General features: G+C 37.9%; 2 protein-coding genes across 3 annotated transcripts; both read right to left on the reverse strand.

The window, feature by feature from the left end:
• Positions 1–109: 109 nt before the first annotated feature.
• On the reverse strand, positions 110–11,656 carry nxf1b (nuclear RNA export factor 1b). Its single transcript, XM_056239452.1, has 21 exons — positions 11,426–11,656; positions 9,248–9,488; positions 8,998–9,160; positions 8,797–8,880; positions 8,592–8,696; positions 8,305–8,385; positions 8,149–8,218; positions 7,962–8,050; positions 7,641–7,748; positions 7,456–7,565; positions 3,907–3,943; positions 3,679–3,750; positions 3,541–3,596; positions 3,347–3,454; positions 3,197–3,255; positions 1,412–1,527; positions 1,296–1,338; positions 1,125–1,194; positions 851–1,033; positions 684–744; positions 110–582 (listed from the first exon to the last, which is right to left on the reverse strand). The coding sequence occupies exons 1-21, from the start codon at positions 11,457–11,459 to the stop codon at positions 544–546; spliced, it is 1,929 nt and encodes a 642-aa protein (XP_056095427.1). The 5' UTR covers positions 11,460–11,656; the 3' UTR covers positions 110–543.
• Positions 11,657–12,096: 440 nt separating this feature from the next.
• Positions 12,097–17,504, reverse strand: bscl2 (BSCL2 lipid droplet biogenesis associated, seipin). 2 transcript variants are annotated; one of them, XM_056239458.1, is made up of 11 exons: positions 17,250–17,504; positions 16,195–16,774; positions 15,937–16,018; positions 15,407–15,550; positions 14,397–14,531; positions 14,208–14,305; positions 13,976–14,105; positions 13,794–13,875; positions 13,626–13,700; positions 13,434–13,499; positions 12,097–12,893 (listed from the first exon to the last, which is right to left on the reverse strand). In XM_056239458.1, the coding sequence occupies exons 2-11, from the start codon at positions 16,509–16,511 to the stop codon at positions 12,694–12,696; spliced, it is 1,329 nt and encodes a 442-aa protein (XP_056095433.1). In that variant the 5' UTR covers positions 16,512–16,774; positions 17,250–17,504; the 3' UTR covers positions 12,097–12,693. The 2 variants fall into 2 exon arrangements, with proteins under 2 accessions (XP_056095433.1, XP_056095432.1); XM_056239457.1 differs by having other exon boundaries at positions 13,964–14,105; positions 17,250–17,503.
• Between the last annotated feature and the right edge of the window lie 683 nt (positions 17,505–18,187).

Genomic DNA, 18,187 nt, shown 5'->3' on the forward strand with positions numbered 1-18,187 from the left:
TTTATGATGGTACATTCACCTTTTTGGTAGACAGAGAAACATTATACTAAACGGTTTAATATTTTCCTTAGCTGTAGTCACAGTAAAACACAATTTTCAGTCTAGTACATAAGATCATAGTTAATATTTATTTTACAAAACACAACAAACAATGAACACATACTTTATTTGCCATATCTGTCCTATATTGAACATGACAATAGTTAAAACTTGCAGAAAACTTGAACCACAAAGTTGGTTTGGGGGAGGGTAGGTATTCACAAAGAAAAAGTGGAAAGAAATTGGTCTTGGTGCCTTCCTGAGTTTCCCCCCTCTTTCTCTTTATTTTTTTTCTTCTTTTTGTCTTAAATGTTTGCTCTGTAAACCTTTTATTTCCATTATATTTTTTAATTCTTGTGGATAACTTTTAGACAAAAAAAATTACAGGGAAAATAAAATAAGACCAAAAAAATAATAATGACAGATTTTATTTTAGATGGGAGGACAGAATTAGGAAGGCACCTTGTGGTTCAGAGTTTCCATAAAATCCCCAGCAATAACTCCTCATTTGACAAATGCAACATCTGGGATCTTTCCTTGTGCCTGTAAGAGAAGAGACCCTTGTAAGATGAATGCAGGACACATGATCCTTTGTTCTAGAAGATTTACTGTGACCCATGAGAAAGGGACGGACACTGGCTTACCTTAAGGCCGGTGAAGATCTGAGCAGCTCTGTCAAAATCCCAATCATTGTCTTGTAGGCACCTGAAATAACAAGCAAGTCTGACCTTAACAAGCTGTCCATCTTTGTATGAATCTAGAAACAGAACGATATCTAGAAGAAGTAACGAACATGTATTTTAGTCCTTACTTTTGAGACCATTCTAGGTTCATGCCAGACTTTTGGGAGAAGGCAGCAAGCATTTCTTGTTGGGGGGCGGACAGAGTGGGCACGGGGCTGCTGGACGGTGTGGGGGCGGGAGCAACGAATGCACGGCGAATTTCCTCTGTAGTGGCGTTTCGAACGAACAGCTCGTCATTCACAATGCACAGACTGAAAAGTTGACAATAGGTTACAATGATGATATGACCAATGGCACATTTTTTAAGCCAAAAATATTCGATTTTTGTAACCGAGATCTTACCCAATTCCAGCAGGAACAGCAATGAATACTCGAGAGAAGGCTCTATATGATTCTCGGGATTTACCGTCCACTTAAAAAGGAGAAGCGGGGAAAAAGAAAATGAGGTTGTGTACTCTGATTCAGAGTTGGTAGCTTTACTCTGAGCTGATCATTTTAGATAGAGGAACTTACTTTCTTTGAAAACTCCACTGACTGTAAATGCCAACAGTGTAGCCTGGAAATGACAAGCAATTAGAACCGCAAATCTGAATATGAAACCAGCTAACTGAACCGCAAGTTTAACTCACTGTGTAGGTGTTGACATCTACAATAAAGGAGGCGATGTCGTGCTGGGTTTTGGGGAGTTCGTTCAGGAAAGCCACCACATTTAATCGTGTGTGTTTAATCAAACGAAACCGTGTAGCTGAAAGAAAATGGCAAAACTCATCACAGAATTCAGGACACAAGCAAAAGGTGTGGTCACATTTAAAGCTGCTCAGCCTAGTCCTGTTGAAATAACTGGATTTTGCAATGTGCAATCGGGAGTTTTGCGTAATGTCGAAAAAGTTGCCCAAACAAGTTTCACTAGTATATCAATATCATTTTTTTTTCTCCTACACCATTATTATATTGTGTTTGATTTAACTTTATATTGTGTGAGATGTTCTCTACATATTCTTTGAACTTTCTCTCTTCAGGTTGCCTTGCACAGCGCAACCAGGTGATTGTTATAAGACTAATTAACTGCTGCTCAAAAGGGACTTGAGATTGTGTTTGTTACTCACACCCTAGTCTCAGCCTCAGGCCCTGTCCACACGGACACGGGTATTTTTATAACCGTGACTTTTTTTACGCGGTTCGGCCGTTCGTCCACACGAAAACGCACTTAAACCGAACATTTTTGAAAACCCCTGCCAGGGTGAGGATTTTCAGAAACGCCGGTTACAGTGTTGTCGTGTAGTCAGAGTGTGCGCCGTTATCAGCTGTGTTTGACATCAGATTTGCGCTTCTGATTGGCCAACGTGGCTTTAGGGTTAAGGTTTATATCGCCGCCTGCTGGCATGGCATGCTCTTGACTGCGCTTTATTGCGTGTTTTTACGTTTTCATGTAGACGGAGACCGAGCATGTGTGGACGGGATTTTTTTTTAAAACGCTGTAGGAAAAACTCCGGTTATAAAAATACCCGTGTCCGTGTGGACATGGCCTCAGACTTCACGCCCACGGAACGTTGGCTAAACGTCTGATGCATATGGTACACTTAACTGGAAACACTTCAGGAATGTCAAAGTCGTCATCTGATTGGTTGAATTTTATCGGATTTCCGGGGGGCGCGAGTGTCGCGTTTATTTTCGGTCCGCCGGGAAACAAAGCGCAGACGTGTGATTGCGGAAGAAAAACTGTTGTGTTTACATGAGTGACAATGAGCATTTATCAAGATCAGCTAAACGTAGGATTCTCAAAAGTATGCGAGGTTCACGGCATAGACTCTTGAAGTTTTCTTCTCCTTTGATTTTCTATGCTGACTGACTTGTTGCACACTGTTGTTGTGGGGACATTTCCACGCACCTAAACGTGACGCTGAACGAAACGAACTGTAATTGGTTGTTTTACATGTCGGTCAAACAGCCTTATGGGCGGGCCTTGGCCAAAGAAAGCTGCTATGAATTCCAGACCTTCAGCCGTCAGTCTGAAGGTCTGGCTACACGAGACTACTCACACCCTGACGAAGGCTTGTAAGCCGCAACGTGTAGGTGTGTACTTGTCACCCGTTTTTAAATGATAAAGCCATGATGAAATAAAGGCTTTTTAACTTTTTCAACATTATTAGAGTGCCTTGGAATATTTTTATTTTTTGAGCTGAACCATCCCTTATATCCAAAGAGCACCGAGATAAGGAATTCACACCCCGTGCAGCACTTTTTTTGCATTCTTTGCTTTGATGAAGTTTCACTAGTATTCAAATTGGTACAACACATTTTACTAACAGAAAGCTGCCCGAAATGTGATCACACCTTGATGTTGCAAAAACTAACCCACAGAAATTAGATGATAGAAACTCTAAAGATTTTTAGATTATTCAACAATTACTTACTGGGGTCTTTCATGCGCTTGATATTGCGACTGTCTTTCTGGTATTCCCCTAAACTACTTCTGCGGACAAAAAGATTAACACTCGCTGTTTAGTAGAAGTCAATAGTGGTGATGATGACGATGATTATAGCATAGAGAAAGTCTGCTGTACTTTGAAGGGTTCTGTATGATGAAGGGAATGCTGAGGGAGAAAGTTGCTCCGTCATGGTAGCCGTCCAGCAGGGGCTGTCTGTTTCCCGAGTCATATATGCTGTAATACCTGGAGGGTGATAGAGGGAGAACATTTTGATCTGAATGTATTAGTTCTTAGATACATGTATCTATTAAGTCCAAAAAAATACATACTGTTGCAGGAAGCAGTGGATGATGTTCTTGATGTCTTCAGAGAAGAAGTAGCTAGGCTGTGTACAAAGTAAAAGTGAGAGGTTAAGTATGAAAGTCAAATATGGGCGTCTCAAAGTGAAGAACAGATCGAGACCAAACCTTGCATGGAGGAAGAGTCGCAGGAGCGACCTCTAAATCAAAACCAATGGGAGGCGGAAGGTCGTGTCCATCCTGTTGTTTAAACAATGAACAGACAAACAATGTGTCTAATATACAATTAAGCCAATGAGCGAATGTGATAACATTTCAATTATTGTGATTACCACACTTGTTCTCAAACAAATAGCGTTGGGTTACACCAACAGATAAACACTGTGGATTTCCTACCAGTTTGAGCAGCTTGGGGAATCGTTCCCGTATGGCACTGTCCAACAATCACAAAGACAGAACAAAAGAAACAAGGTTAGTACGAACTGCACATGTGCCAATAAAACCGTCACATAGAAACACTCAAAAACTTTAGCCAGGCCATCTTAAGTGCAGGACAAATAGGTAAAGAGTGTATTCAATCAGAGAAATATTTACTTACAGATAATTATCCATCAGGCTTGAGATATTGCAATACTGTGAATTTATTTTCATACAAAACGTTATGTACACTACTGCTCAAGTTTGTGGTCGGTACAATTTTTAAATGTATGCACACCAATTTTTGATAAAATACAGTAAGACCAGTAATATTTTGAAACATTACAACTTAAAACAACTTTTCTGAATATATTTTAAAATGTAATTTATTTCTGTAATGCAAACCTGAATTTTCAGCATCATTACTGTTGAAAACAGATGTACTGTCTGCTTTATATTTCTGGCAAAACGCAATACAATATCATTTTCAGGATTTTTTGATTAATAGAAAGATCAAAAGAACAGCATTTATTTGAAATAGAAATCTTTTGTAACATTATAAAAATGTCTTTACTGTTAATGTTGATCAATTTAATGTGTACTTGATGAATAAAAGTATAATAATAAAGCTTTTAAGAATACAACTTTTGAACAGTAGTGCATGTAACCAAGTTTACACCAACACCAAAAAACAATAACCATTCGTTTCATTTGAATAAGTTGTGAAGGGTTACTGAATACTTGAGCAAGTTTGTCTGTACTTGTGAGAATAAAAAACATGGGCATCTGAGCCATGCCACCAATGAGCCAATCACAGCCCTGCCCCAACTCCCTCCCACCCCGGCATATGGTACTTACCCATCCACAATACTCACCACTGGTGCCCCCTACAGGCCGAAACAGACACAAGCAGGCTGGCAAACGATGGGGGCAGTGGGGTGTTGTGAGGGGTAGAGTTTGGTGAACATTCACACCATTCAATCAATCAATCAGTCATGCAGGCAGTAAGTAATTTTTTTTGTACAATTAGGAAGTGTACCCAGTGGAAAGGTTATAGTTTAATGAGCTTGGACCAGATAAGACTCCCTGTAATCTGGTAATACTAGTGGTTCTTACTGGCAAAACTCTATGGGGTCCTGTATTATTATTATTTTTACATTTTTAAATCAAATATCATCAGGCACTGACATATAGATCGACAAATACTGGCACGCCGAGTTAACTAAAATGCTTGTTCATAGCGTGCTTCAATATCAACGAAAGAATGATGCAGAACCAGGCTGCTCAAGATGACAATAAGAGAAATATGATATGAGTAGCTATTAAGAATTTAGGGGGGGGGGGGAATAAACAAACAAAAAAAAATATATAAATACATTTATAATAGACCTAATTGTGAGTGAATGCGGCCATACATATGGCAGGGGAAAATAAGTGTTTGGACACTGGAGAGGTTTAAATATGGATTAGCCACAGAGAAGACAGCTATACAGTGAGAAACCATCCCAAAAGAGTGGGAGTTAATAAAAGGGGTCAGATGTAAATAAAGAGTTGAACCCTGAGCCTCTGAACAGATCATTAAATGATAAAATAAATGAACGGTATAAAGGTGTATGGGTTTTATGGCCTACTTAATTTGGACCCTACTATTAAATTTAAAAACAGCAGGGTATTTATTCAAACAATTAATTAAAGCTATATTCGAGCCCAGACACCTTACGTTTCTATTTGCTATTTAGTCTAATTTGTACTTTAGTCTATTTGATATAAATATTTGAAACTTGTTTCCTGTGATCCTCCTCCAGTATTTTCCTCTCAATGTTTTGTCTTTGACGTTTTTTCCTCCAACGTGCTCTAGGACGAGGATCATGAAAGTGGTCAGTCTGACCAACTATACTCCACCTTTGAATACAGAAACAGAGAGAGACAAAGAGAATTGCCTCTACTCTCATTATTCATTTTGCAACATGCAGCAGAGCTCAGCTCATGTTTCTGAGCAGTGCTTGGCTCAAGGTTTCTCTTAAAAACCTTCCCTCTCCTTCTCCACCCATGGCATCTCCTCACAAACAACTCTTCATCTTCGGTGATCATTCTTCATCTTCAAGACGTTGGCTGTGGCCAGTTTTGCGGCTGTGCCTGCCTTAGGTTGTCCCTTAATCATGGGGTGGGATCTTACCCGTCTCTGGCTAACCAGCCTCTCACTGGCCAGCAGCATCAGCAGTACTTCAGGTGTAAGACATGTGCAGGGCGGGTGGAGGGAAGAGGGTGCCAGCATTTTAGAAAGGTGGAGCACAAATGTACTTAATCGAGCATCATCTCCAAGATTATTTTCCATCTTTCTATGCCAACTTATCCATGGGCATTCTGGGAGGTCACATGATGAAGCTGCTGCTTAAATTGAATTAACTACTGAAGTTTAAACTAATGAAATTTGCAATGTGCTAAAATGCTAGCATATTTACAATATGCTAAAAAGACAATCGCCGTGTTCTGTGCTAAAAGCTACAGGGACAACCAGGTGGGAACAGAGAAAAGAGTGGGGTGGGGTGGGGGGGGGGGGGGGGGGAATAGGAGCTTTAAGAATGAAAAAGCAGGTGTGAGAAGAACCATAAAAAAGTACCAGAGGTGTTGACAAACTTGGTTTGTAAAGTTTTTAAGCTGCTTAGTGGATTGCCACTGGAACACGAACAAGTAAATATCACATGCCTGATGATAGTCGAACTAGTGGAAAATAACCAAGTGCTCACTGGTTAAGAGTTAATACACCTGCATATTACAGACAGGACTGAATGACTCTGGCAGATGGGATTGTTTTTTTCTTTAGAATAACATACAATTATTAAGAAATAGCTCATTGTTTTCAAGTGTGATATTTAAAAAAGAAACAAAAAAAGGACACTTTCTACAAAGAATGTCCTTAAAAATGTCACATCAGCCTCCTGTCAAGCAATTGTTATTCCTACAGAATAAAGAAAATGCAATGTGTATTTTTAATGTTCAACACACATTATATGTCTGTCTCAAATTAAGCTATTAATAATCGCTATGTTTTCTAGGTGTATTTTTATGCACATCGGTTTTTTCTGTTATTGTTAACTGTTTTGCGTATTGATACAAATGTCCATGCATATGCATGCTTTCATGTGCATGAGCACACAACCACACAAACCCTCAAAGATTTTATTTCAGGCCTGAAACATACTCTACGCAAGTACGTAACAGCAGACACTGGGCAAGCTAGATTTTGTGTTGTTGTGTTCCTAAATTGGTCACATTGCAAAATGTGATGCAACATGTATGCGTTGCATTTTCAGTGCTGCCAGAGTGCTTTAGTGGACATTAGCACAAACTATTTTTCTCTTTAATATCAACCTCTATAGTTTGAGGCACACAGAGGCTTGTTACTGCCGAGTAATGTAAAAGCACGTTTGCCTTTTTTTAAAGTCTTGTGCTTGGCATTTGTGTACTTGCGTATAGTATTTTTCTTGCTTTATGTTCAACAGACAACCAACAATTGAGAAGACTAACCTGACATAGTCGGCCTGGATCTTGAAGTGGCCACACAGAGGATTTCCCTCCAATGAGAGATCCACCAGCTTCAGATCTCTCAGTTTATCAAGTTCTCTCTCTGTCTTCAGCTAAAAGATGACACAATGATGCATGACTAAGAAGACTACAGGAAAAGGTAAATCTATAGGTAACAGACAGCATACCTCATTGTGTGACAGATTGAGAATCTTCAGGTTGGGAACCTTGTTGACAATTTCTGCCAAGTCATCCAGCCTGTATAACCGGTTGTTACTCAGGTTGAGACAAACCAGCTGTGAATGAAAAAAATCAGATTTAATTGCATCTGTAGAGTTCATGTACACTACTGTTCAAACATTTGGGGTCTGTCAATTTTAAAACTGTAATATCAAATATAATTGCCATATCATCCCCCCCCTTAAAATGGGTAGAGAACATGCCTGCTGAGCTTTTTAGAAGAAATTTATATTTTCAGGCAATCATACATGTAAAATTTAATTTCTTACCTCAGGAATGTTCTCCTCAATTATTTTGATAACTCCCAGCATGGAGTTCCTCCTATTTAAAGTGACCTCAATATTTTGAGAAACCAAATCTGCCAGAAAAGGACGAACATTTAAGCAACATCCCACAACAAGCCAAGCTGAATAAAGGTTTAAGTTTGGAGAAAGAATGACTGTATGCAAGTCAAACCTGGATCGACTCTGATGTTGTTCAGATCTAGAGCCTGCTGTGATCCATCAAAGCGTTTGGCCATGCATTGCTGCAAAAGACAGTCAGGTATATTATCCATAAATAAATTTAATGACAACATCCTCTTGAAGGCTGCTGAAGGTAACCATAACTCACCTTCAAATGCTCCAGATCCGTGGTCTTCAGATCAGTGTAAATCAAAGTGGGTGGTGGGCAGGGGTTCATAACAACAGTCACCTATCCATCCAACAGATTAACACTGAATTAGATTGTCAAACCAATGATTACATCTTTTTTTACACAGATCTGCACATGAAACGTATAATATAATTTATGGTTACTATTGTAGAAAAATATAATTAGAATGCTGACTAAATGCATCAAACAGTGAAAGATTACGGAAATGGCATCAGTTTTAGTGAAAGCATTTTTTTTTTTTTTACCTTATATCCTTCTTTGTCTGATATTTTCCGTGACACTTTAAACAAGGCATTAGCAGTAGTGGAGTCTTCAATATAAAACTGGGCCTTGTTGCCCTCAGTGTGATACTATGACCAAAAAAGACAAGACAGAACAGATTTTAGCAATTTTACATATCGGTACATTTTCTATGGCATGTTGAGGAAATATATTTTATCGTAGACTTACCTGAACTGCATGGAATGGCATAGAACATACGTTCTGAAGTGAAGTCAGAAGCCAATCTTTGTCGTATTTCTTCCCGAAAGGAATCTGTGGTCAGATACAAATACAACCACAATGACATTAGGTCATAAACATGCTTTAAAGTAAATCCTAAGGTGTCAATAACTGCTTAATTCATGTGCTATTAATGTCTAATGTACTTACAGTCATTTTAAACCAGTTCTTGCGACTTCCATCAGTACCACCACCACCTCCTCTGCCTCCATATCGATTGCCACCTCTATCTTCATTTCCACCTCCGCCGCCACCTCGTCCACCTTTGCGATTGCGTTCCTCACGGCGATTCTGTGGCCGGCCATAAGGATTGCTGAAAGTATAAAACCTTGTCTGTTGTACCGTGATGGTTACATAAGAAAATATGTATAAGTATGCTGCATGCACCACAAGAGCTTACTATCTGCCCCGGGAACCGCTGTCATGAGGACCTTCTATCATGTCCACATCTCCATCATCATCATGCAGTCTCGACCGGGGACCAGGGCCGCCACCTCCTCCACCTCCACCACCACCACCACCCCCACTGTAACCGCCTCGCTGCCTTGGCCGAGAAATCTGATCGCTGTACAAGGGGGCTCTGAAAGGGCCTCTGCCTTTACGATTGCGATGCTTTGGTCCACCGACACGGTCATCGTGCTCTGAAAGATGCAAGATGAAAGAGTCAGAGGTGTGAAAGCCTTTCTTTAACAATGCGGACAACGTGTCGTAACTCCTGATCAAACAAGTGCAAATGTGCCACTGCTTGGATAATGCCTAAAATATAATTTTTGTTGCTGGAATAGAAAAAAAATAATAATTTCACACTAAATTTCACAGCTATACCCCCAAAGGCTAATAAATCCTGGAATTAATGTTGAAAATGTCCAGAGGTGGACAGTAACAAAGTACATTTACTTGAGTAATTAAGTAAAGTACAGATACTCAAAAAGTGTTCTTAAGTAGAGTATTATTTTTTCTCGAAACCTTTTACTTTAACTTCACTACATTTGAAAGACAAAAATCATACTTTTTACTCCACTACATTTCTGTCAAGGTCCTTGAGTAGAAAGTAGTAACGTCAGTCAGGGGATCATTTTAGTTGCAGGGGTTGCATTTTGGTTGGAAATTAAAGTCGGTTTGACGTCAGAAACCCGACGTCGGTTTGATGTCAACATCCTACGTCGAACAGACATTGGATTTTGGTTGGAAATTAAAGTCGGGTTGACGTCAATCTGACGTCAGGTTCAGACATCAAACCGATTTTCATTTTCAACGTTGAGTTTGGTCTTCTAAACGACAATTTTATCATTGTTTTAGAGCACACTAGCTTATAGATAACAGTAAGGCTAACATATTCATACTATAAGCCAAAAAACTTTAAATAGGGAACTATTTGAGGAAACCATTGTGGACATTATTGAGTCCACTTATTCAATCCCACTACTGGAACTGTGTTCTAGAAATAAATTTGATATTGATATGAGGGTAGGCATAAGGTACTGTAAGTATTACATACAACAATGCAACAATAATAAAATGCATTGACATTTACTTTTGATGCTTAGGCCTAAGTACTTTTAAAAACAAGTATTTCTGTACTTTTACTTAAGTAAAAATCGGTCCTTACAACTTCTACTTGTAACGGAGTAATATTTGACCAGTAGTATCTGTACTTTCACTCAAGTAAGGAAGTTGTGTACTTTGTCCACCTCTGAAAATGTCATATTTTAGAAAGAAATGGTGTGTTGGTACACTGGACAGAATACACACAAGTACTACAATGTGCTCGTCTTGACATTTTATAAAATTGAGGACAGAAGCGATATTGTTGTTATGAAATAATATATTTAAATATAAATATTTGCTTGGTTATATCTTCATTACATATGTTTTGGCTACTTGGAAGCTTTCTATAGAAGTTGACTGAGCACTTACACAAATGTTTTTTTTTAGTCAACCAACTAGTCACTACAGAGGAAAGTATCCGTTTTACAAGACTTTAACCATACAAAGCTGTAACGTTATCAAATTTGATATGTGAATTTCTAAAGATTCTCCCAAGACGACATATTGGGAGAAATGGAGTGACAGCTGTTCATGAAATTACATTTAAATTATTTTATCACCTCCTCCTCGAATATGAGCTCCATATTATCACTATATCACACTATATGCGCCAAAAAGCCTGATGTATCAAATTTGATAATAAACAAAAACACGTATGGAAACGTAGCTAATATCACAGCAGTTCAACATGACCTCAACACCACGCGGTCAGATTCAGTTCACCTCGCTCAATTTTCCTTTAACAAAATCCCAAAATAAAACACAAAATGCGGCTAAATCAACCGATATAATGCGGTTGATTAAACTAACTGCTAACAACAAAAACACATTACGCCCCAACAAAAACAAAAGCTAGCTGGCTAGTGGTAACTTATGTAAATGGTAGAGTAACGTTACACGGCAACAGACCCCAGAGAGCTACAAAATTGTTTTTGGGGTGCAACAAGATCGTGAATAATCTTACCTAAACATCATTATTGGTAGAGAATTTAAATGGATGTAAGCGCTTTTGCTAACGGCTCAAACTTACCATTATAGTAGCGAGAGCCGTCCGCTGTCGCCATCTTTAAAGGCTTTTACGCTGCTATTTAAAATATAGGATTTCCACGTGTTATTTTTGTATATAAAACGAAATCAAAAGAAATTAAGATAAACGCTTTGAAAGCCTGTCAGATCAGAGGAGATCCTTTCTTGACAGTGTTTTGTGAGAAGAATCCGTCTCAAATTGCAGCTGCGCCAGATTCTTCTTCGAATGCTCAGTGGAATATTTACACACCACATCATCGTTGCCACCTAGTGACAGCAAATGAGTGACTGCCTATTCAAGACAATGGGAAACAATTGCTTTAAATCTCAGATTTATTAAATAAACACAACAAAATATAGAGCAAAATATGAACATTCTTCCGTTCCATAATACGCTACTGATATGCATAAAAAATCCTATGCAAATGAATAAAGCAGATATAATAGTGAATATTTGGTTAGAGTGGACAAATAGTGCTGAATATTAATGAAATAAATATAAAAAAAACCTATTTCCTCACATAGTAGTATTAGTATTCCAAGTAGAGTTGGAATATTGTTGTATATAGTAACAGTAATAGTAATAATTATATATATATATATATATATATATATATATATATATATATATATATATATATATATATATATTATAAATAATAAATATTGTTTTAATTATTATTATCCCCAAATCAATTAAACTTCTGTGTCCTCTACTTATTTTCCATAATATGTAACATGGTTCTCTTAAAATATGTTTTGCATTTTCGACTTTAGCATTAAAATAATTGAAAGTGGGGAAACAAAATAATTTTTAATATCCCCAGAGGTTAAACAGACCTGCTAAAGCCTTGTTAAATATTTTGTATGACGATCGATCACAGTGCAGAGGAATGTAAAGAAATATTAATAAAATGGAAATGCTGACATATTTTACCCACTCAGTTACCCTCTACATGCAACACTGATGTTGTAACAGAACCACAGGCCTCAGTAAAGACACATTTAAGCATGGCAGGACTCTATAGGTGACTTAAGTCATATAGGAAGTATTCAGGTAAGGGAAAACAATAGCAGCAGAGCATGAAATTCTGGTGAGCTTCACATCAGCACCATGAGGTAAACTGGGTTCCAAATGCATCAGAAAAATTCTTATGGTAATACTCATTGCATTGCGAAAGGAATGTCTCAAATGTGCTAGCTACGAGTCAAATGAGGTGTTCTAATGTAACAGAATGCATGTGCATATGTGGTTACTCCAGAGTTTGGAGCTCAGAGCCTCATCCAGGGTCCATGCCTTTGTCTAATGCTGTTGTCTGGGGACTGTGGTTGGGCTGTTTCTTCTTCTTGAGTCCCATTTCCTATTCCTGCTGCCCTCTGCTCTTGATCTGGATCCTCCTCACTCAAATTGGTCTCTGCAATACGAGGAGCCTCGAGGAAAATGGGAGCCTCATCGGTAGAGGAGTCCTGAGCTGATGGCAGAAACATTAACCAATTACCAATGAGAATGGACTTGCAAAAAACTACATTTATATTTATGCTTTTAATTTAAATAAATGCTTTTATTCAGCAAGAATACATACAATTTATCAAAAGCAAAAGTAAAACATTAATATTAGAAAATATTTACATTTTAAATAAATGCTGTTCTTTGATAATACATTGATAATAATAATAAGAAGTGTTTCTTGAGCAGAAAATCAGAATTATTTCTAAAGATCATGTGACCGAAGACTGGAGTAATGATGCTGAAAATTCAGATTTGCACATCACAGGAATAAATTGCATTTTTTTTAAATATATATATATATATTAAAGTAGAAAATTGTTATATGATGACATCGTAATAATATTTCACAATATTACTGTTTTTACTGTATTGTTGATTAAATAAACACAGCCTCGGTAAGCATAAGAGACTTCGTTCAAAAGCATACAAAAATATGACCAACCCCAAACTTTTGAAAGGCAGTGTATCTTACTCATATGCTTTAAGTTAATATTTTTATTACCAGCTTCATCTTCTTGCAGCTGATTCAGTTCTTCTGTCCCGATCACACTAGGAGTGTCCAAATCACCTGCACAAACAAACACGATTTGCATGATTCTTCAGTGACTTGATCACTGCATATACTGTAATCAATTTTATGCAAAGAATGTATTACAGAAATCTACATTTATCACATTTCCCTTTTATCGTTTACCTTTGTTTCGAACTGTTTGTTTGGGTTGTTGTGGTGGATCTGGCAGCTCACTGGCATCTCTACCATACGTAATGACTGGGGGACAGGCAAAGAATGGTGTATTAGTTACTGATCTGTTCGATTGATGTGATCGGGTGTGTGCGGCTGTGAACCGAACGGTGTTCTTACTAGGAGTGCTGGAGGATGAGTGCATGCGTTTACGCGCTTCTTCCCTCCTCTGCTGAAGACGTGTCGAGTCTCCCATCATCACCTATGTATGCAAACAGACATCTGGAATGCATCCAATGGAAGTGTGATAGGGTGAAGGTTGAATAGATTAGGCAGACAGATGGTCTTACCCTCACTCTGACCTGCTCGGGGGGATACAGCCCTCCCCAAATGAATTGCAGGTAACTGAAGAGCACAATGACACTGAGGAAGGTGAAGTTACTCGCCACCCCAACAATTGCAGACATCACGGGGAAATTATACAGGAGGTATCTGTTGCAAGAGGGAAGAACATTACAGGATGATAAGGAAGAAGCATCATTTGATGAACATGAACCATCAAATAAACTGATACCACCAAACAATGGCAAATACCTAATGCCAGTGAAGTAGGCATGGATCCTGAGCTGGGCAGAATAAATCTGGACCCTGCGAGACTGAATCTCGATCATAGCACCAATGGCAGGTTGGTACTGTGAAGGACAGATCAATATAATGCATGCCTTTTGTCTGAAAATTTTTAATGACAATTCTGTCAGTCTTGTTCATACTTTACAAACTTACAAGGTCCGATTTGAAATCTGGGAAGAGCTCCACTTCGATGAGCTGTTTCTGCTCAGACACACCTGTGAGCAGGAGGGGCGAAAACAGCAGCGTGCTCATTGTCCGCAGCAGGTTTGAACGGTAGTGCAGCATTGTCTGATGAGAATAAACAAGGAACAAGTAATTATGAGTTAAACGGCCATTTAATGACTGTCATTACAATATTACAATATAAAAAGCCCGTGAACTTTAGTGTCACACTATCCTTCAGAAATCATTCTAATATGCTGATTTGCTGCTCAAGAAAACAAAACAAAAACAGTTGTGCTGAATAATACTTTTGAAGAAATGGTGATACATTTTTTTCAGGATTCTTTGATGAATAGAAATAACAGCATTTATTTGAATTAGAAATCTTTTGTAACATTATTAATCTCTTTACTGTCACTTTTGAATACGTTTAATGTGTCCTTCCATGAAATTCTTCAAGTGTAAACAGACTGATATAGGATATTTAATTGTGCAGGCTCATTTCTCCTATTTTTACATTGTTACTCACAAGACGCAACCCCAATGATTTCAGCAAACAGGACAAAATGATTGCAGGAAGTACATGTTGCAAGAGGGAAGAAGTAGTGTATACCGAGTGACTGATATAGGATATTTAAATGTTCATGCTTATTTCCCCTATTTTTACATTTAGATTATATTTACCATCATCTAAAGCTCACTTAAAGTTACCACAGATAATGAAAAAACCTAAATAATTTAACAATGCTATTAAATGTAATCTCCAGAGAATATCAAATTATCATACTGTACATTTTAATGCCTAAATTCACTTGTAGCATTTAAAATGGTTGATTTGGTTATTGCTTTTAGCCTAAATAAAACCCATAATATATTTAATGCACGACTTGGAAAACTACACTTATGTTTAGCAACAACTGACTCGCAAAATCTTATAAATCAGCCCAATTATCCCTACAGAATAAACAACAGAGAATTTTGGGGGAGCGGTCTTCACTCACGGAGCGGACCACCGAGTGAACGACTTTCCCATCAGTGGTATAGCAGGACATTTTGACCATGAACATGCCAATCTGTTCGTTAACAGGAGATTCAGGCATTTCCAGCTCCAGAGAGATCCTGTAGGCCTGACCGGACATCATCACCTAAGAGAAAGAGTGAAGCAAATAGAATTAGCTGTAAATATGACAGAAAATCCATTTTTATTCTCATCTCAACCAGTAATATTAATCATTTAATATACAAGTATTATAATTTTTCTTGTGCATCACTAATGGGCTTGTTACATAATGTAAACAGCAAAGCTTTAAAGGGTCATTTAGGGCGAACCCTGTAAAAACATGTCTATAAATTGAACAGATGATACGTGAGGCCCTTTTCTACTAAAGATAACTCATTTCTTTTTCAGGAGCTACTTCAGTTGTGTATTACTCAAAACATTTTGACATTCATACATTTTTAAGTGTGGCTTTTTTTGGTCGACTGAATGTAGTCCTTAAATGATGTCACTCTGAGTGGGACTTAGATGTACCTGGTCTCTTCCATTCTTCAAGAGCGAGATGTTAGCCGTGGGGAAAGAACAGAGGACTGAATCTGAAGCTTCGCAATCTGTCCTGTTAAGAGTGAAATGGAGGAGAGAGGAATCAACCACAATGCATTACGAACTCTAGTAATGCCTCTAACAGTATTTGTTCATTGGACCATACTAATTAAGGACTCAGTCGTGCACAAACAGCCTGTTGTCAAAGCTAGACCAGAATGTTCCCGATCGGCCCTGATGTGTCTGTACCTGTAGTAGTAGTGTACTGGTGTGGAGAAGCTGACGCTGGGCATGTAGGAATAGTAGAAGCTTCCATACAGGAAGATGGAGACCCAGAGGAGAAGCACCAGGACACACGAAAGGATGGCGACTCTTAGAAGCGTCCTGCGAGCTCTAAGCAGGGTCACCGCTGCCACATCCTGGAGCCAAATCAGTAACGGTCCCATCGCTGCACCCATAGCCAGCAGTCCTTCAGTTTCACGTCCAGGTGAAGGTCCTCTAGTCTCACGGTGTCTCCCCAACAGTCCTCCCACTGCCGAAAAAGGCGTCTGTCCCGCTTTACTCATTCAAACCACCTTACACACTATCCAATAATGTGTCCCGTCTGCATCACTCCATCTAATAATGCTTGTTTTCTACAGTGAGAATTAATGGTTTGAAAATACAGTGTGTTAAAATGTCATGATGACCAAAGTCAAAAATTAACATATATTCAGAAAGTCATATTTGGATCTAGTTGTTGTTCTGTGACTGAAGGTTTGATGTGCCAGTTTCTTGAATTTACTTTCCCACCGTTCGTCTGTTACTGTCAATGAAGTCATAGGGTGCCCTAAAAAAGGAATAAGAGAAAAAAAAAAGACGGAATAAAAAAACACATTGAATATATTATAATTGTAAAGTAATTATAACTATACAAAATAATAATAATTAGCACCATTTATCATTTTTAGGATGAAAACACGACAACTAATCCAGGATGAATCATAAAACAAGACTCAATTTATTCACACCCAAGAAAAAAAATACACATTCTCTACCTCTATTCTCTTCCTCTGTGTTAGTGCTGCATTATGTATTTTTGTACATTTGACAGCCTGACTCGAATTGAACAAAACAATAACGCAGTAAAATAGGAAATAATATGTGTAGTGTCACTTCAGCGCGTTCTTTACATACGACTGCACCTTTTGAACTATTTTTGGTGTGTCTCTGAACTGGATTTTAAGTGCCTCCCTGTCTCCATTTCGCAGTTTCACTATCTTGTCAGTTAAGTACATTACATTGGAAAAAAACGGCAAACTCACCTTCTTTAATTAAAAAACACGCCATGGACAAAACAAATAACTATGCTTCAGAATAAACTGATGAACAACTCCAGTGGACCGACCCCTCTCTTCCTTTCATCTGTTATGTGCTAGCGTGACGCATAATTTATGCATTTCATGGCAGAGCAAATGATCTCCAAATCAAATGTAATCAAAAACTAAAACATTCGGTTGTTATCTTCTATCTATAGATCGATGAAAAACAACCATCGGTGTAACTCAGTGGCGCCCCTGCTGGTGTGACAGAAACACATGTACGGCAACCGAAGAGGTACAAAGTACAACTGTCCGACGCGTTTGCGTCTCAGCGTTGGTTTGCTTAGTGCTGCGGTGTAAAAAGCGTTGTTATTCATGCGAATTGTTACAGAAAAGTAAAACCCCAAATAAAAAACATTATCTAATTTTTTTATGCTTTTTATTCATTTATACTTTAAATACATACCTAAATAATAGGAAAAGGGTCAATGACGTGACACATTTTACAAAAATGCAATTCATAAATGACTTGAAAAAAACCTAACACACCCTAAATTAAATTAAATTAAATGTGTTGTTTATTTTTGCAAAAAAAAAAAAACATATTGAGATTCGTAAACATTTATATATATTTACGTTATAATAATAGGCTAATAATAGTAATAATAATAATCATCATCGTCATCATCATCTTCGGCTCCGGTCTGTCCCAAACTATTAATGTTTGTTGAAAATGGTATAAACATATTTTTCTTAATGTAGCCAACTTGAAGACTGATATGAAATGTATTTTTTTTAACCAGATTGTTATCAACCATGAATCATAATCATCATACATTTAATGTTGTTGAGCTCCAATAAGAATCAGTTTCCCTTTATTCTTTCTTTCTCCACCAAATATTTCAGATAACAGTATTCTCATTTCTCGGGAGGAAACTAGG

The sequence above is a fragment of the Rhinichthys klamathensis genome, unplaced genomic scaffold (assembly GCF_029890125.1).
Source record: "Rhinichthys klamathensis goyatoka isolate OS25496 unplaced genomic scaffold, OSU_Roscu_1.1 h1tg000565l_1, whole genome shotgun sequence".
NCBI lineage: Eukaryota > Metazoa > Chordata > Actinopteri > Cypriniformes > Leuciscidae > Rhinichthys > Rhinichthys klamathensis.

Excerpts from the sequence above, each read along its gene's own strand:
- bscl2 (XM_056239457.1), bottom strand. The coding sequence starts at position 16,511 with ATGAGTAAAGCGGGACAGACGCCTTTTTCGGCAGTGGGAGGACTGTTG. Across the intron at positions 14,106-14,207 it reads GCCTACTTCACTGGCATTAG|ATACCTCCTGTATAATTTCC; the intron begins GTATTTGCCATT and ends CTCTTGCAACAG. Across the intron at positions 13,500-13,625 it reads ACAAACAGTTCGAAACAAAG|GTGATTTGGACACTCCTAGT; the intron begins GTAAACGATAAA and ends TTGTTTGTGCAG.
- nxf1b (XM_056239452.1), bottom strand. The coding sequence starts at position 11,459 with ATGGCGACAGCGGACGGCTCTCGCTACTATAATG. Across the intron at positions 8,697-8,796 it reads TGCCATTCCATGCAGTTCAG|TATCACACTGAGGGCAACAA; the intron begins GTAAGTCTACGA and ends TTTTGGTCATAG. Across the intron at positions 745-850 it reads AACCTAGAATGGTCTCAAAA|GTGCCTACAAGACAATGATT; the intron begins GTAAGGACTAAA and ends TTGTTATTTCAG.